This window comes from Natrix helvetica (assembly GCF_964273705.1).
Source record: "Natrix helvetica genome assembly, chromosome: 5".
In the NCBI taxonomy this organism is placed as follows: domain Eukaryota; kingdom Metazoa; phylum Chordata; class Lepidosauria; order Squamata; family Natricidae; genus Natrix; species Natrix helvetica.
In genome coordinates, this window is record NC_138551.1 from 6125211 (window position 1) to 6138181 (window position 12971).

At 39.6% G+C, this 12971-nt stretch overlaps 1 protein-coding gene and 1 long non-coding RNA gene across 2 annotated transcripts; both read right to left on the reverse strand.

Annotated features, from left to right (window-relative positions):
• Positions 1 to 1361: 1361 nt before the first annotated feature.
• Positions 1362 to 10154, reverse strand: LOC309393796 (cytochrome P450 2K6-like; the record flags this gene model as incomplete). The annotated part of the gene is made up of 4 exons (XM_081956293.1): positions 10099 to 10154; positions 6892 to 7079; positions 3455 to 3596; positions 1362 to 1411 (listed from the first exon to the last, which is right to left on the reverse strand). The coding sequence occupies exons 1-4, from the start codon at positions 10121 to 10123 to the stop codon at positions 1362 to 1364; spliced, it is 405 nt and encodes a 134-aa protein (XP_081812419.1). The 5' UTR covers positions 10124 to 10154.
• A 960-nt stretch (positions 10155 to 11114) lies between these two features.
• Positions 11115 to 12657, reverse strand: LOC309393679. Its single transcript, XR_014175632.1, has 3 exons — positions 12588 to 12657; positions 11697 to 11857; positions 11115 to 11231 (listed from the first exon to the last, which is right to left on the reverse strand). It is a non-coding gene; the product is annotated as an uncharacterized lncRNA (long non-coding RNA).
• Positions 12658 to 12971: the final 314 nt, after the last annotated feature.

The following is a 12971-nucleotide window of genomic DNA, read 5'->3' on the forward strand; positions in this document are numbered from 1 at the left end:
TGCCCAAATTATTTTTCCTCCATCACTTTTTCTTTGTTCCCCTTTTGTAAGGGACAGAGCAGGCCAAGAGGACACAGGGTGGCTTTCCCCTCCTTCAGACTCATTTGGGTGACTAGTGAGGCTCCCAGAGAGCAGGGATGCTACATGTGAGCTGCCATTCCCCAGAGGGCCTTCCCGCCATTTTTCCCTCAGCAACGTCTCCAGCCATTTCCCCCTCAGCAATGTCTTTGGCTGAGGAACTACTCCCATTTCCTCAACCCTCTGAGAGGCAGCAGGGGCAAGATGGAGGAGGAAAGAAGCCCTCTGGCTGGAAAGACCTCCCTCGTACAACCTGGCTCCTTTTCCTAGGGTTAAAATCCAGGGGCCCAGATGTCCTCTGGCTTCTGATGCCCAAGAGAGAAGCCATCTTGCTTCCTTCTGCCAGAAATCCAATAGGAGGGAGGTTTTCATGGCTCTGATGTTGCTCCCACTTTGGCCTCTGGCCACAGATGGAGGATTAGCACTGGCACAGTTGCATTTCTCCACGAAGCACAAACACAGATACTCAGCATTAATTCTGTTTATTAATGTGTTGCTATTCCCCTCATGAACGAACCCAAAGAAAGGAGGTGATATTGACACTCCCCATTGAAAGAAAAACACCACAAACATAAGCGCCCATTTTTTTCTCTTCAGTCAGCTTGGTTTCAAGGAGACCCAGCTTATAAAAATACCTCAGCCACAGGAAGAAGCCGCAGCCTCAGAATGAATTAGCTAAATTTCCCTTTATTTGCCTTTGTCAGATTTATACCTGACTTTTTTGCAAGAGCTTCCTTGGCTGAAAGTCCCCCTGGCAGTTGATGCCCAGATCCCGGGTTTCCCCACTCCCAGCTCAGAGAGAGGAACTGCCCCACATTTCTCCAGGGAGCTTCTGTGGCTGAGGGTGGGTTCCCCACTCCAGCAGATTCATTATTTTATGGTTCGGTGTATTTTGGAAAGCCATAAAATGAGTAATATCAGTAATGAGCTCAGTTAGGCATTTTGTGCCCCTGTGGGCTTGCTCAGGCCATTTATTGATTTTATTATACAAATCTATTACCTGCACTATACTACCTGAATATACTACCTGAATTATAAGCTAACTGAACAGGTAGAGTTTGCAATGCATAAAATAACACAACATGCACATTTATATACAGGATTTTAAGCTGAATAGCAACCCAGTAGCCAGTTTTAACTGGGTTTTAACTGTTTTTTTTCTGGCAATTTTTCAAGGTAAGAATTTATTTCCAGTGACAATTAAAAAAATTAACCTTTTCATTATTGGTGTGACAGATACTTGAAATAGAAAAACAGTAAGATCTTTAGAATAAAATAAACATTTAGTCATTTTTCCCTTCTATGGTGTTCCAGAGCGAGGAATAGCGCAGATCTTAAAAGGGGAGGGTTGCAGAATTAGTCCATATACTGATTCCTCACTGAGTTTCTCCACTCCTTCTGGAGGTTGCAATCTAAATGCCCTCAATAGGCTGGTGAACATAATGAAAAACTGAATCCTTGCAAGAAGTTCTCCCAAGCAGCTCCGAACACCTACAGTGAAAATAAAATAAAAGCATAAAATGAATAGTAGCAACTTTTACTGCCTGTTCATTGACCTTGGCCACCTTTAGCAACAATCCAAAAAAAGGTATCCCAAACTGGTGGAGTAAGTCTTACTTCACTCACTAGTCCCATACCAATTAACAGGAATGGACTCTGCCTCACTGGATAGTTATAAGAAATTTCATAAAACAAAGATGTATCCGTTCAAATCAAAGGCTTATCTAGTCCAAACTTCTGTTTCTATTGTGGAAACTACCCTGTTTTGCTGAAAATAAGACCTCCCTGGATAATAAGCCTAATTTGGCTTTTGAGCACATGCACTAAAATAAGCCCTCCCCAAAATATTGCAACACAGCAACTGCCATGAGGTGACCGTGCTCACTGCCTCCTGCACCTCAAAAATAATAAGACTTACCCGAAAATGAGGCCAAGCGCTTATTTCGGGAGACAAAAGAAAATAAGAACCTTGCTTATTTTCAGGGAAACACAGCAGATGTTGGTGGGAAGACACCAGTAGGAACTGATTAGTGCAATTCTATTATTAGTATCCAATTTTTAGCCACTGTTCTCTTTTTTACTCATTTACTCATTGACATTCATTAAAATAGTCCACACAACACAACTATCTTAGACTGAACCTTTTCTAGGATCTGGCTCCTCTTCCATACCCTATCAGGAGAAATCCTCAATTGAGACTACCATCTTTGCCTCAACAAAGAGTAAGGCGGCTTTATCCACATTTTAACATGTTTCAACTGATACATTGCTTTTTATTTTTCTTAAATCTCTTTTCCAACAAGTTTTAGGAATCCAATATGTGGTTTTTGCATCCCTAAATTTTCTAACAATGAAAAGAAGTGGCTACATTTAAGGAAGCAGTTGTAGGGGAAATCCCTTTGTAGGACAGAGTCAGCTTATAGGGGAAATGGCATCAAAATAAATAAATATCTAATAATTAAGAGCAGATGGTTGGATTAGCTTCACTATAAAGCAGTAATCCATATATTTTTATTGCTTTGCAGAACTCTTTTTATCCCCAATGGCTTGCCATTCTGCCCCACACCTCACAATACAGGCTTTAGGGATAAAAGGATCCATCTTTCTTGAAGCTTTCCTCTGACTCATCTAGCTGTCTTCTTCCAAGTCACTGTCCTTGGATGCCAGGCACTGTCGGCCATTGATTCAGGATGGTGAGGTCTGAGAGTGTTGACTGCAGTACCTCAGAGGCTCCTTCCCCAGCTGTAGTAAATATACACGGAAGCCCTCATTTCCTGATCCACTTATATTTTCCTCCCCTTTCTTCAAGCTGGGACCATTTTTTAAAACAAGAATAGAGAGGAAGCATACAGTCCAGGGCCACTGCAGAATCATCATTTGTACCCACCACAGATGTACTGTATTTCTGTTCTTTTTTAACCCTGCCAGATGCCCTGGGGATGAGGGTGGAGGGACCATAAGATACAGAGTACTGGGGCCTCATTTTTTCAAACAGCCTCTCTGGGACTTTTGTCTCATCTTAGGAGAAATAAAGATGACTAAACTCAAGGTTTGACCACATACTCACTGGCTGGAGCTAAGATAGCTGTGTGTATTCCTGAGTTTTACTTAGATTAATTAATGTCAGGGGAAATTGTATAACTAAATGTTTCTTTCAGTTTTCTTGCATCCCCCACTCCATTGATCCAGTTCTGTAAAATGGGGAAAAAAGATTCTTAATTTATGTTTCCCCAAATATCCAATGTATAAATGCTATTTTGCCCTTTAACACTTTCAAATGCAACCTCTTTCCTTACAAGCAAAAGAAACCTAACCCTTACGAGGAAAAGAAACCTACACTTTCTTTTTACAAAAGAAAAAGAAACCTACAGATTACCTATTCCAAAGGCCATAAATGCTTCTTTTGTGACAAAATGTCCTTCTTTGTCCAGAAAATGGTTGGGGTTGAATTTTTCAGGTGTCTCCCATTGTTCAGGATCAAAAAGAACAGAGCGCAGGTCCGGTAAAATCATAGCTCCCTAAAATGAAGAAAGAAACAAATGGAAAAATCTAGACAATAGCATTTGTTTCTGTATATCCTATTTCAAAATAATGTCATCTCAGAGCTGTTATTCTTTGTGTGTGTGCATATGTGGGTATGTGTGTGAAACAGATTTTATTCCTGTATGCTGAATAACCATTCACTAATTACACCACTGAGCTACATGCGCTAAAATGGAAGGATATAGTGTTTTATCTGATGCTTCTCTTTATTAATCATATTTTTTGTCTTTATACTATACTAATATAGTGGTAAATGATATCCTTTCCAAAATTAAATCCTTGGAATGGAAGTATAAATCCTTATATTCCCCACCATCCAGTCAGAGCCCAAGAAGCTTCTTGGATAAGAAGCAAAATGTCTTCAAAGAAAAACCAGAAAGTCCAGTTCAAATCACCTTGAATGTTTCAGGTATATTCAAGTAGTCAGTTTTTGTAGTGGTTAAGGTTCTACCCTGGAAAACCAGGAGACTATGAGTTCTAGTCCCAGTTTAGGCAAGAAAGCTGGCTGGATGACCTTGGGCCAAGCAATCTCAACCAAACCATCCCACAGGGTGGAGTTTGTGGGAAAAAATAGGAGGAAGGACTATTAGGTATGTTTGTTGCCTTGAGTTACTTATAATAAAGTCAATAAAATAATAAAAATAATGAAAAATTAATCTGATGTTAATAAAACAAATTCTTCAAGCACTCCCTTTGCTTAATTTGCAGGCTACATCTGCACCTCCCTTTTTATTTCTTAATTTGTACCCTGAATTTATTATTTTTAGAAATAGCTAATCTGCTTTTTCGCTTTGACTCCCATCTCTTCATAGAAGCAGCTGAGAGGCAAATGGGGAGGTCCTCCATTGAGAGAATTTGTCTCCTCAAAGTCTTGGGTGGGTAGTGCTAATTTTCCCAATGAAAGGCCTAACATAAGGTCTACTTTGAGTTACAGCCAGGAAATTAGCCCAGTTTACAGCATATAAAAATGGTCATTTCTGAAGTGTATGTATATGTGTCAAAACAAGAGAGAGCCAACTCAGTTGAAGAAGAAAGAAGCCTTGATGGTTTGATACAATAGTAAAAGAAGTGAACAGCAAGCACACAATGTAAGTTTAAAAAGGAATCATCATTCACATCTAGACATCAGATAGAAATAATAACCAGAAGGGTAAACCGAGGCCCAGCCAATGGCTTCCACCATGAATGCTGTTTTATATTACCAAGAGGGAGCAACTTTGGATGTGAATGGATGAATGTCAGACACTGAATCATGTAAATGAAAAAAAAAAAACCTGTAAAGGAGAAGACTTAAGCATTTAACAAAAGTAAGTCTGAGAGGACAGGCTGCCAACAAAAAGGTCAGCACCTAGATATTTTTCTCAAAACAAAAATTCCCTTAATGCACTTTAATGTTAATTAATGATATTTGTCTTCATCTGTTCAGTCTCTGTGTCACAATGTATACACATACATCCATACACACACACACACACACATACATACATACATACATACATACGAATGAAAAATATCTAGACACGATGTTGGTTATTAAACTGCCTTTGTTTGATCATCTTACGCAATCAAAAGCACATCTTTATTTCAAACATAAACCAGCATAAGATAACATGAGATTATAAAAGTAGATTATGCAAGCATGAGGAATTAATGTCACAGTGATTAGGGAACTGGAAATTTGAGGTGCAGTAGTAAAAAGGTGTAACCCATGCTTAAATATGTTTACGGCCAGAGCTGCAAATGCTGCAACAATGGTGCCCGCAGATGTCTGTCCGACATGTGGCAGAACATTTTGTGCTCGGATAGGCCTTACCAGCCACCTGTGGACACATCGTGGACAACCCACAACCTGTTAGGTGTCAAGGTCCTCTTCGAACACGATGGACGAGCATCATGTTTACAGCAAATGAATGAGCAAATGCCATTTAAGCCACCAGCAATGGTAATAGGGAATTTTTCTTGGAATATTTTATTTGAATTAGCTGGACATGTGCTTAAAACATAGTTTAATGTTTAATTTCATATTAAATGTAAAATTTCAAAAATGGCTTTAGGTTGTAGGTAAACAGATAAACAGGATTTAATTTTAAACATGATTGTTTACAATGTCTCCCTATGCAGGAAATGCTCAAGCAGTGCAGTTATTAAATAATATATTTTTTAGAAGGGCCAGCACCTGTGCTGCTGCTGTTCCTTTAAGGTCTTTCCCTAGGCTAATAGCAACTGTTGGCTATAAAAGTTGAGCAGAGAGGCAGGTTGGGGTGGTATGTTAGTCTGTGGAACTGAAATGGCATGAAGTAGGCTAAAACAGGCAGAAATATATTATTCTCCAGCAGTAGGACTCACAAGGAGTAAGGTGGAGGAGCAGTAGGAGGAGGTGTAATGGATAAGAGTGAAGTAGTGAGCAGTGAGTGCAGGCGTGTGAGTGCTTATGTGTGTGTTGCCTAAGGTCTTGTGTTGTTGGGTTGACTCTCTTGTGTTGTGGAGCCGAGTGGAGTATATTGAGTGGGGTATACTTAAAAGAAGTATGACAATAACGCATTGAAACTTCTCAGGTGAGCTACTGGAAGAAAGCTTTGGGTTGGAAGTTGGCTTAGTGTGATAAACCAGAAGTCTGACAAAACCAGCATTCATACATTCTTCCTTAAAAGACACCCTTAGTATAACAACAAGTGGATCACTTTGATCGAAAGACTGCATTCCAACAAAATATTAGCAAACAGTGGAAGTTCAACAGATCTCTTAAAAGATTATTAGGGGGCTGGGGGCCAAAACATATGAGGAACAGTTGCAGAACTGGTTATGTCTAGTCCAGGGGTGTAAAACTCGCGGACTGTGAGCCGGATATGTCACACGCTGGCCACGCCCACCCCCATTTTAGTGAAGGGGGGGAAAGTTGTAATACGTCATGTGATGACAAAGTGTCATTCTGAGTTTGACACCCCTGGTATAGTTTAACAAGGAGAACGGCTGGGATAACATGGTAGCAATCTTCCAATATTTGAGGGACTGTCACGAAGAAAAGGGGGTCAACCTCTTCTTCAAATCTGAGGGCAGGACAAGAAGCAATGGATGGAAAATTACGAAAGGGAGATTCAACCTAGAACTAAGGAGAAATGTCCTGAGATTTTAAAGAAGAGATTGGATAGTCATTTGTCTGGATTGGTACAGTCTTTTGCTTGAGGAGGGGATTGGAACATAGGACCTCTAATGTCCCTTCCAACTCTGTTATTCTCTTCTGCTATACTTGGAATTCAGAAAGATTCATACCTTGGGAATGAGAAACCCATTGAAGTAAACGTCCTTCACACATTTTCTTGGTGCTCCAAAGAATGTGACGAATTTGCTTCGTATAATCTCATGAACCACAGCATTGGTGTAAGGCAGGTTCTTCCGATCTCCATAACAGATGGAGTGAGATGGATCCAAAACTTCTTCTATCTCCTTGAAGACCTTGTCTGAGAAAAAGGGTAAAAAAAGTATCTTTTATTGAAGAGCTTATAAATTATCTCAGAAAATAAGTAAGTTGGTGAGGTTCTGGGGTGGGGATCCCAAATCACTGAGTTTCTTCCTAGCTCAAGTCTGGAATTAAATCCACGGAGTCCGGGGTTTTTCTTTCTTAGCATTAGAAAGAGGCAGACCTCACATCATGTAGATCTTTTGCTTCTAAAGAAGTCTGTTTTGTTTTTGCAGACTTTACCTGCTGTCGTTCCTGGAATCCAAAGCAAAATATTCAGTCCTTCATGCAAACAGTAATACAAGGATGTCTTGAGGTTCTGGGTTGCTTGTCTTTCAGATTTTTTTTTCCTTGTTCAGGAGAGGACATTATTCTTACTGTCCCTTTAAAAACAAGGTATTGAAAGAACTGCTTGTCTTAGATCACTGCATCCACCCTAACTAATCTATTCAAATTCAGTCATCTGCATCAGGGATTATTTCTCCTGAATGTTTCTTGGACTTTGTAGGCAGATTGGAGAAAAGAAAAAAAATAGCAGAAATGAGAGTACTATTCTTCCTTGCAGCCACAACAGCACTTCCCAATACGTGATAAGTCCAGGAAGCAGATGCAAGAGGTTAACTGCACCCAGTGCTCACAGTGGCTTTCACTCCATAACAACTGTGACTTCAGGAAGCGTTAAAGCTGAGAAGACAAGCCAAAGAACACTGGGAAGCCGTTATTTCTAGAGATCTCCTATTGGGAGATCTACATCTGTTGGGAAAGTAATTGAACACGAGCCCTGGAGGATCACATCAGTGGTCCAAATCATTCAAGCAGGGCACATGATTCCCCACCTAGAACATTGTGTTCCCTTCTGTGTGCAGCAACCTAAAGAGGCCTGACGGGAGTGAGTTTCAATGGTAAGGAGACTAATAATCGAGGCTGTAAGGAACAGACAAAGGAACAAGCTCTATTTAGCCAGTAGAACATGTGTATCTTCAGGCTTAAATATGATCCCCCGCCTTTTAGGATAATCCAGAGAGAGCTGCTAAATTTGCATTCTTTATTTATTTTTTTACTGTCAAAGTCAAACCTTTGACTGACTGATTGATTGATTCATTTATTTATTTTAGAGGATGAAAAAATAACAAGTCTTCTAACAAGAGTGGCATTCCTTTTCCCCTCCTCCAAATTATATCCAGTTTGAGGAATGAGTTAGAATTTATTACCCTCCCAGGACATCAGTGATTTAGATGAGGGATTAGACTCATCAAATTTGCAGACGACACCAAGCTGGCAGGAATAGCCAACACTCCAGAAGAAAAACTTAATGTACAAAAGGATCTTGACAGACTTGAACACTGGGCCCCATCTAACAAAATGAAATTCAATGGTGAAAAAATTAAGAATCTACATTTAGGCAAGAAAAACAAAATGCAGAGTTATGGTGTAGGTGGTACCTGAGTCAATAGTAGTAATTGAGAAGGATCTTGAAATCCTAGTGGATAAATTTGAGTCAGCAGTGTGCTGCAGCTGCCAAAAAGGCCAATGCAGTCCTAGCTGCATTAACAAAATCAAGATCATATGAAATGTTATAACAAATTTATAATGCCTTGGTAAGACCACACTTGAAATAGTGCATCCAGTTTTGGTTGCCACAATGTAGAAAAGATATGGAGACTCTAGAAAGAGTACAGAGTAGAGCAACAAAGATGATTAGGGGATTGGAGGCTAAAACATACAAAGAACATTTGGTGAAATTGGATATGTCTAGTGTAATGAAAAGAACGACTAGAGGTGATATGATAGCAGTCTTCCACTATCTAAGGCAGGGGTTTCAAACTCAATCACATCACAGGCTGGATCGTAATGTATCACAATGTTTTTTGCCTTTGCAGAGCCGGGGTAGGTGTGGCCTGCACAGGCCGTATCCGACTTGCGGGCTGCCAGTTAGACAGGCCTGATTGAAGGGTTTGGCACAAAGAAGAGGGAGTCAACCTGTTCTCGGAAGCCTTCAAGCAACCGATGGAAATTAATCAAGGAGAGAAACAGCCTGGAACTACTGTAAGTAGAAATTTCCTGAAAGTTAAAACATTTGATCAATGGAATGACTTGTCTGCAGAAGTTGTGAATGCTCCAACACTGGAAGTTTTAAAGAAGGGATTGGACAAAAATTTGTCTGAAAGGGTATTGGGCCGTGATGGCGAACCTATGGCACATGTGCCACAGTTGGCACATGGAACCATATCTGAGGGCACGGGAGGCATTGCCCTATGTTACCTCCAGCAGGCATATGTGCACTGGCCACCTACCATTCGGCCTTCAAGATGACGTGGGACTCCATTTTCACCCTCCCCAGGATTCAGGAAAGCTTCCAGAATCTGTGGATGGTGAAAATCAGTGCTAACGGAAGTTTGGAAACAAACCTCCAGTTGGCCGGTGGGGCCATTTTTCTCCCTCCCCAGGCTTTAGGAAATTTCCTGAAGCTTGGGGAGGGTGAAAAATGGCCCAACAGGCCTACCAGAACTCTGGAGGCTTGAGTGAGGCCTGCACACATGCGTGGGGAAAGCGTAGGGAAGTTGTGCGTGCATGCGCCGAGGGGGGGCATTGCATTATGGGTGTGGGCACACAGGCGCATACTTTCACGCACGTGCACGCCCTTTTGGCACCCGAGCAGAAAACTGTTCACCATCACTGATATAGGGTTTCCTGCCACAGCGGTGGGTGGATTAGAAAACCTCCAAGGTTCCTTTCATACAGTACATGCATATTCTATGTAGCGTGACATCATAGAGCAGCAGTTCTCATTCTGTGGGTCACGACCCCTTTGGGGGTCGAACAACCCTTTCACAGGGGTCACCTAAGACAATAGGAAAATTGCAAAATTACAGTTATGAAGTAGCAACGAAAATAATTTTATGGTTGGGGGTCACTACAACATGAGAAACTATATTAAATGGTCATGGCATTGGGAAGGTTGAGAACCACTGTCATAGAAGAACTGCAGTTCCCTACTAAAAATTCTACTTTATTGTCACCTTGGATATCCAGATGAGTTGCCATGAGTAGCAATGCCCATTGCAGAGCACTACTAGTTGAGTCTGTCCCAGCGATAAAGAGTTCACCAGTGCAATGAGCCAAGTTGTCTTCATCAAAAATAGAATCTGGATCATTCTTGCTCTATGGTTAAAAGTGAGAAAGATGAAATGTCATTTCTAGATATTTTCCATATTATTACCACTTCTTCCCCAAACTAGTGTTTCTCCTTTCTAGTTCATGGTCCATTTTCTCTGTAGAGATTGAAGCTGTAATCAAACCATCAGGATGAAACAAGGTGAGAGACTGTTGATAAAAGTGGGACATATTTGTGAAATATAGACCCAATATAGATAAATTTCAGTAGAACTAAACATTAGGAATAATTCAGACACATTGTTGAGCTTGCACTGACATGGAAGGATGTAGTGTTCCATCTCATGCTTCTCTTTATTAATCATATTTTTGCCTTTATACTATACTAATATAGTAGTAAAAATTAATTTCCGAAATTAAATCCTTGGAATGGAAGTATAAATCCTTCCATTCCCCACCATCCAGTCAGAGCTGAAGAAGCTTCTTGGATGAGAAGCAAAACGCCTTCAAAGAAAAACCAGAAAGTCCAGTTGCCTCTTGATAGAGAGAGAGAGACAAAAAATCACCTTTGGGACATACTTATGACCACTGCAGCATCCCCTGATCACGTGGTTTACAATCAGTTGCTTGACATTTAGAATGGTTGGAGTGTCCCATGGTCATGTGATCACTCTTGGCAACCTTCTGCCAAGCAATTCCAAACCAGATTCACTTAACCTTGTTACCAATTTAACCACTGCAGTGATTCACTCAAGAAATGTGGCAAGAAAAGCCATAAAATGGAGTGAAAACATATTTCTCACTTGGCAACATACATTTTTGGCTCAGTTGTGGTGATAAATTGAGGACTACCTGTACTTACTTTCTCCATTTGAAGCAAATAATAATCAATGAAATCCTGTGGTTCATGCTGGCTCTGGTACTCCTTATGGTGTGTGATCTCCTTCTTTATAATAGCAAGTGTACTCTCCACAGCAGACAAGGCTTTTTGCTGAGGCCCTGGGAGATATTTCATGATAAATGGAAATATTTCATAAATCTACCAGAAAGAGAAAATAAGTCCTGTTACAAGACAGGTCACATGACTCATAAATCAGTTCCTATAAATTACCAGTTCAGCCTCATGTTCTGTCCCATATCTGACACTGAACACATTTCTTTGAACTGAGTACATAAATGTATAGAATTTCTGTCCTAGGTTAGTTCTCTAAATACATATTGCCACCCAACACTCCATTTTAAATTCCCAAAATATTTGGGGAACTAAAGTGCCTGCCACCTTGCAATATTATCTGCTCCCAATGGTCCTCATGTACATTTAAAATTATTCAACTTTAAGCTTAGTGATCAGTTAGTTTAAAAATAACCGTATACATATTGCAATTTGAGAATGAAAAAGAAAAAAATAATTTAGTGAAATACAATTCTGGTAATTCTAAAGAGTCCATTGTTCTGGCTAATTCTGCACCACTTAGGGAAGAAGGTCAATGACCACAATACTTACGACGTGGGAGAAGCTCATTAAAAATTTTGAAATAATGTCCATGGATTCAAGCAATTCCAGAAACTCCTTATCTTCAGTGGAAAAACCATGTCCAAAAACTATAGCAGCGATCACATTGCCAGCAAAATGTGTCATGTACGTTGACGGGTCAAATGGCTGTCCTGATGACAGAAAACTTTTATTAATATTCACATTAGTTCTGGCTTTCATGTTAGTAATAATAATAGCAATTTGGTCTAATAGAGCTTATTAAAAATAAATAAATGGTGCCAGGAGTAAAAACTTAGTAAAGGCGAGTAGAAAATCAAACGGATTGCACCAAATAGAAGATCAAACTGATTCTTGAAAACCTAGTAGACAACTTTGTTTCACAAAAGGTAGAGAAGGAAACTGGAGATTCAGCCATATTGTACTTCGTTCTCACTAACAGAGATGAAATGGTAAAAGGAGCTGAAATTATAGGAACCTTGTTGGTGGAATGATCATGCATTATTGGAATTCTACATTATGCAAGCTCAAGCAATAGAGAAATATCAAGTCATGGACTTCAAAAGAGCTGATTTCAATAAATAGAGCTTGAGAAGATAGAGCTTGAGACGGGTTCCATAGATAAGAATCCTCAGGGGGGAAACAACCTAAGAATCTTGGGAAAGTGAAAAGTGAGATTATAAAAGCCCAGTCTAGCACAATTCAAATGAAGTAGAAAAATAAAAGATTTCAAAAGAACAAAATGAATTTCAATGTAGAGAAAAGGAATACATTTAAACAAGAGAAACCAAATGCACAAGTACAGAATAGGTGGTACCTGGCTCTATTACTAAAACTACTCTGATACTAAAAACATTCTGCAGATTTAGACTCGAGACAATATCACTTGAGGTTATCAGATACCTTTTTTACTTCTAACATCCTCCAAAAATCTCTCAACCTCGGTTTGTATTTGGGATTCCAGGCCTTTTTTCCCCAGGCCTAACTTCCTCATGGTAACAGCACTCAACCGCTTTTGCTGCAACCAAGTGTGACTATTTGTATATGCAATACCTGAATAATCAAAGATTAAAAGGAAAGAATAGCTCATAATAATAATAATAATAATAATAATAATAATAATAATAATAATAATAATAATAATAATAATAATAATAATAATAATAATAATAATAATAATAATCGGCACACTGGGTGCTATTTCAAAATCACTGGAATTACATTTAAAACAGTTAAAACTTGACAAAATCACCCTCAGTCAAATGCAAAAAGCTGCACTGCTTAGAT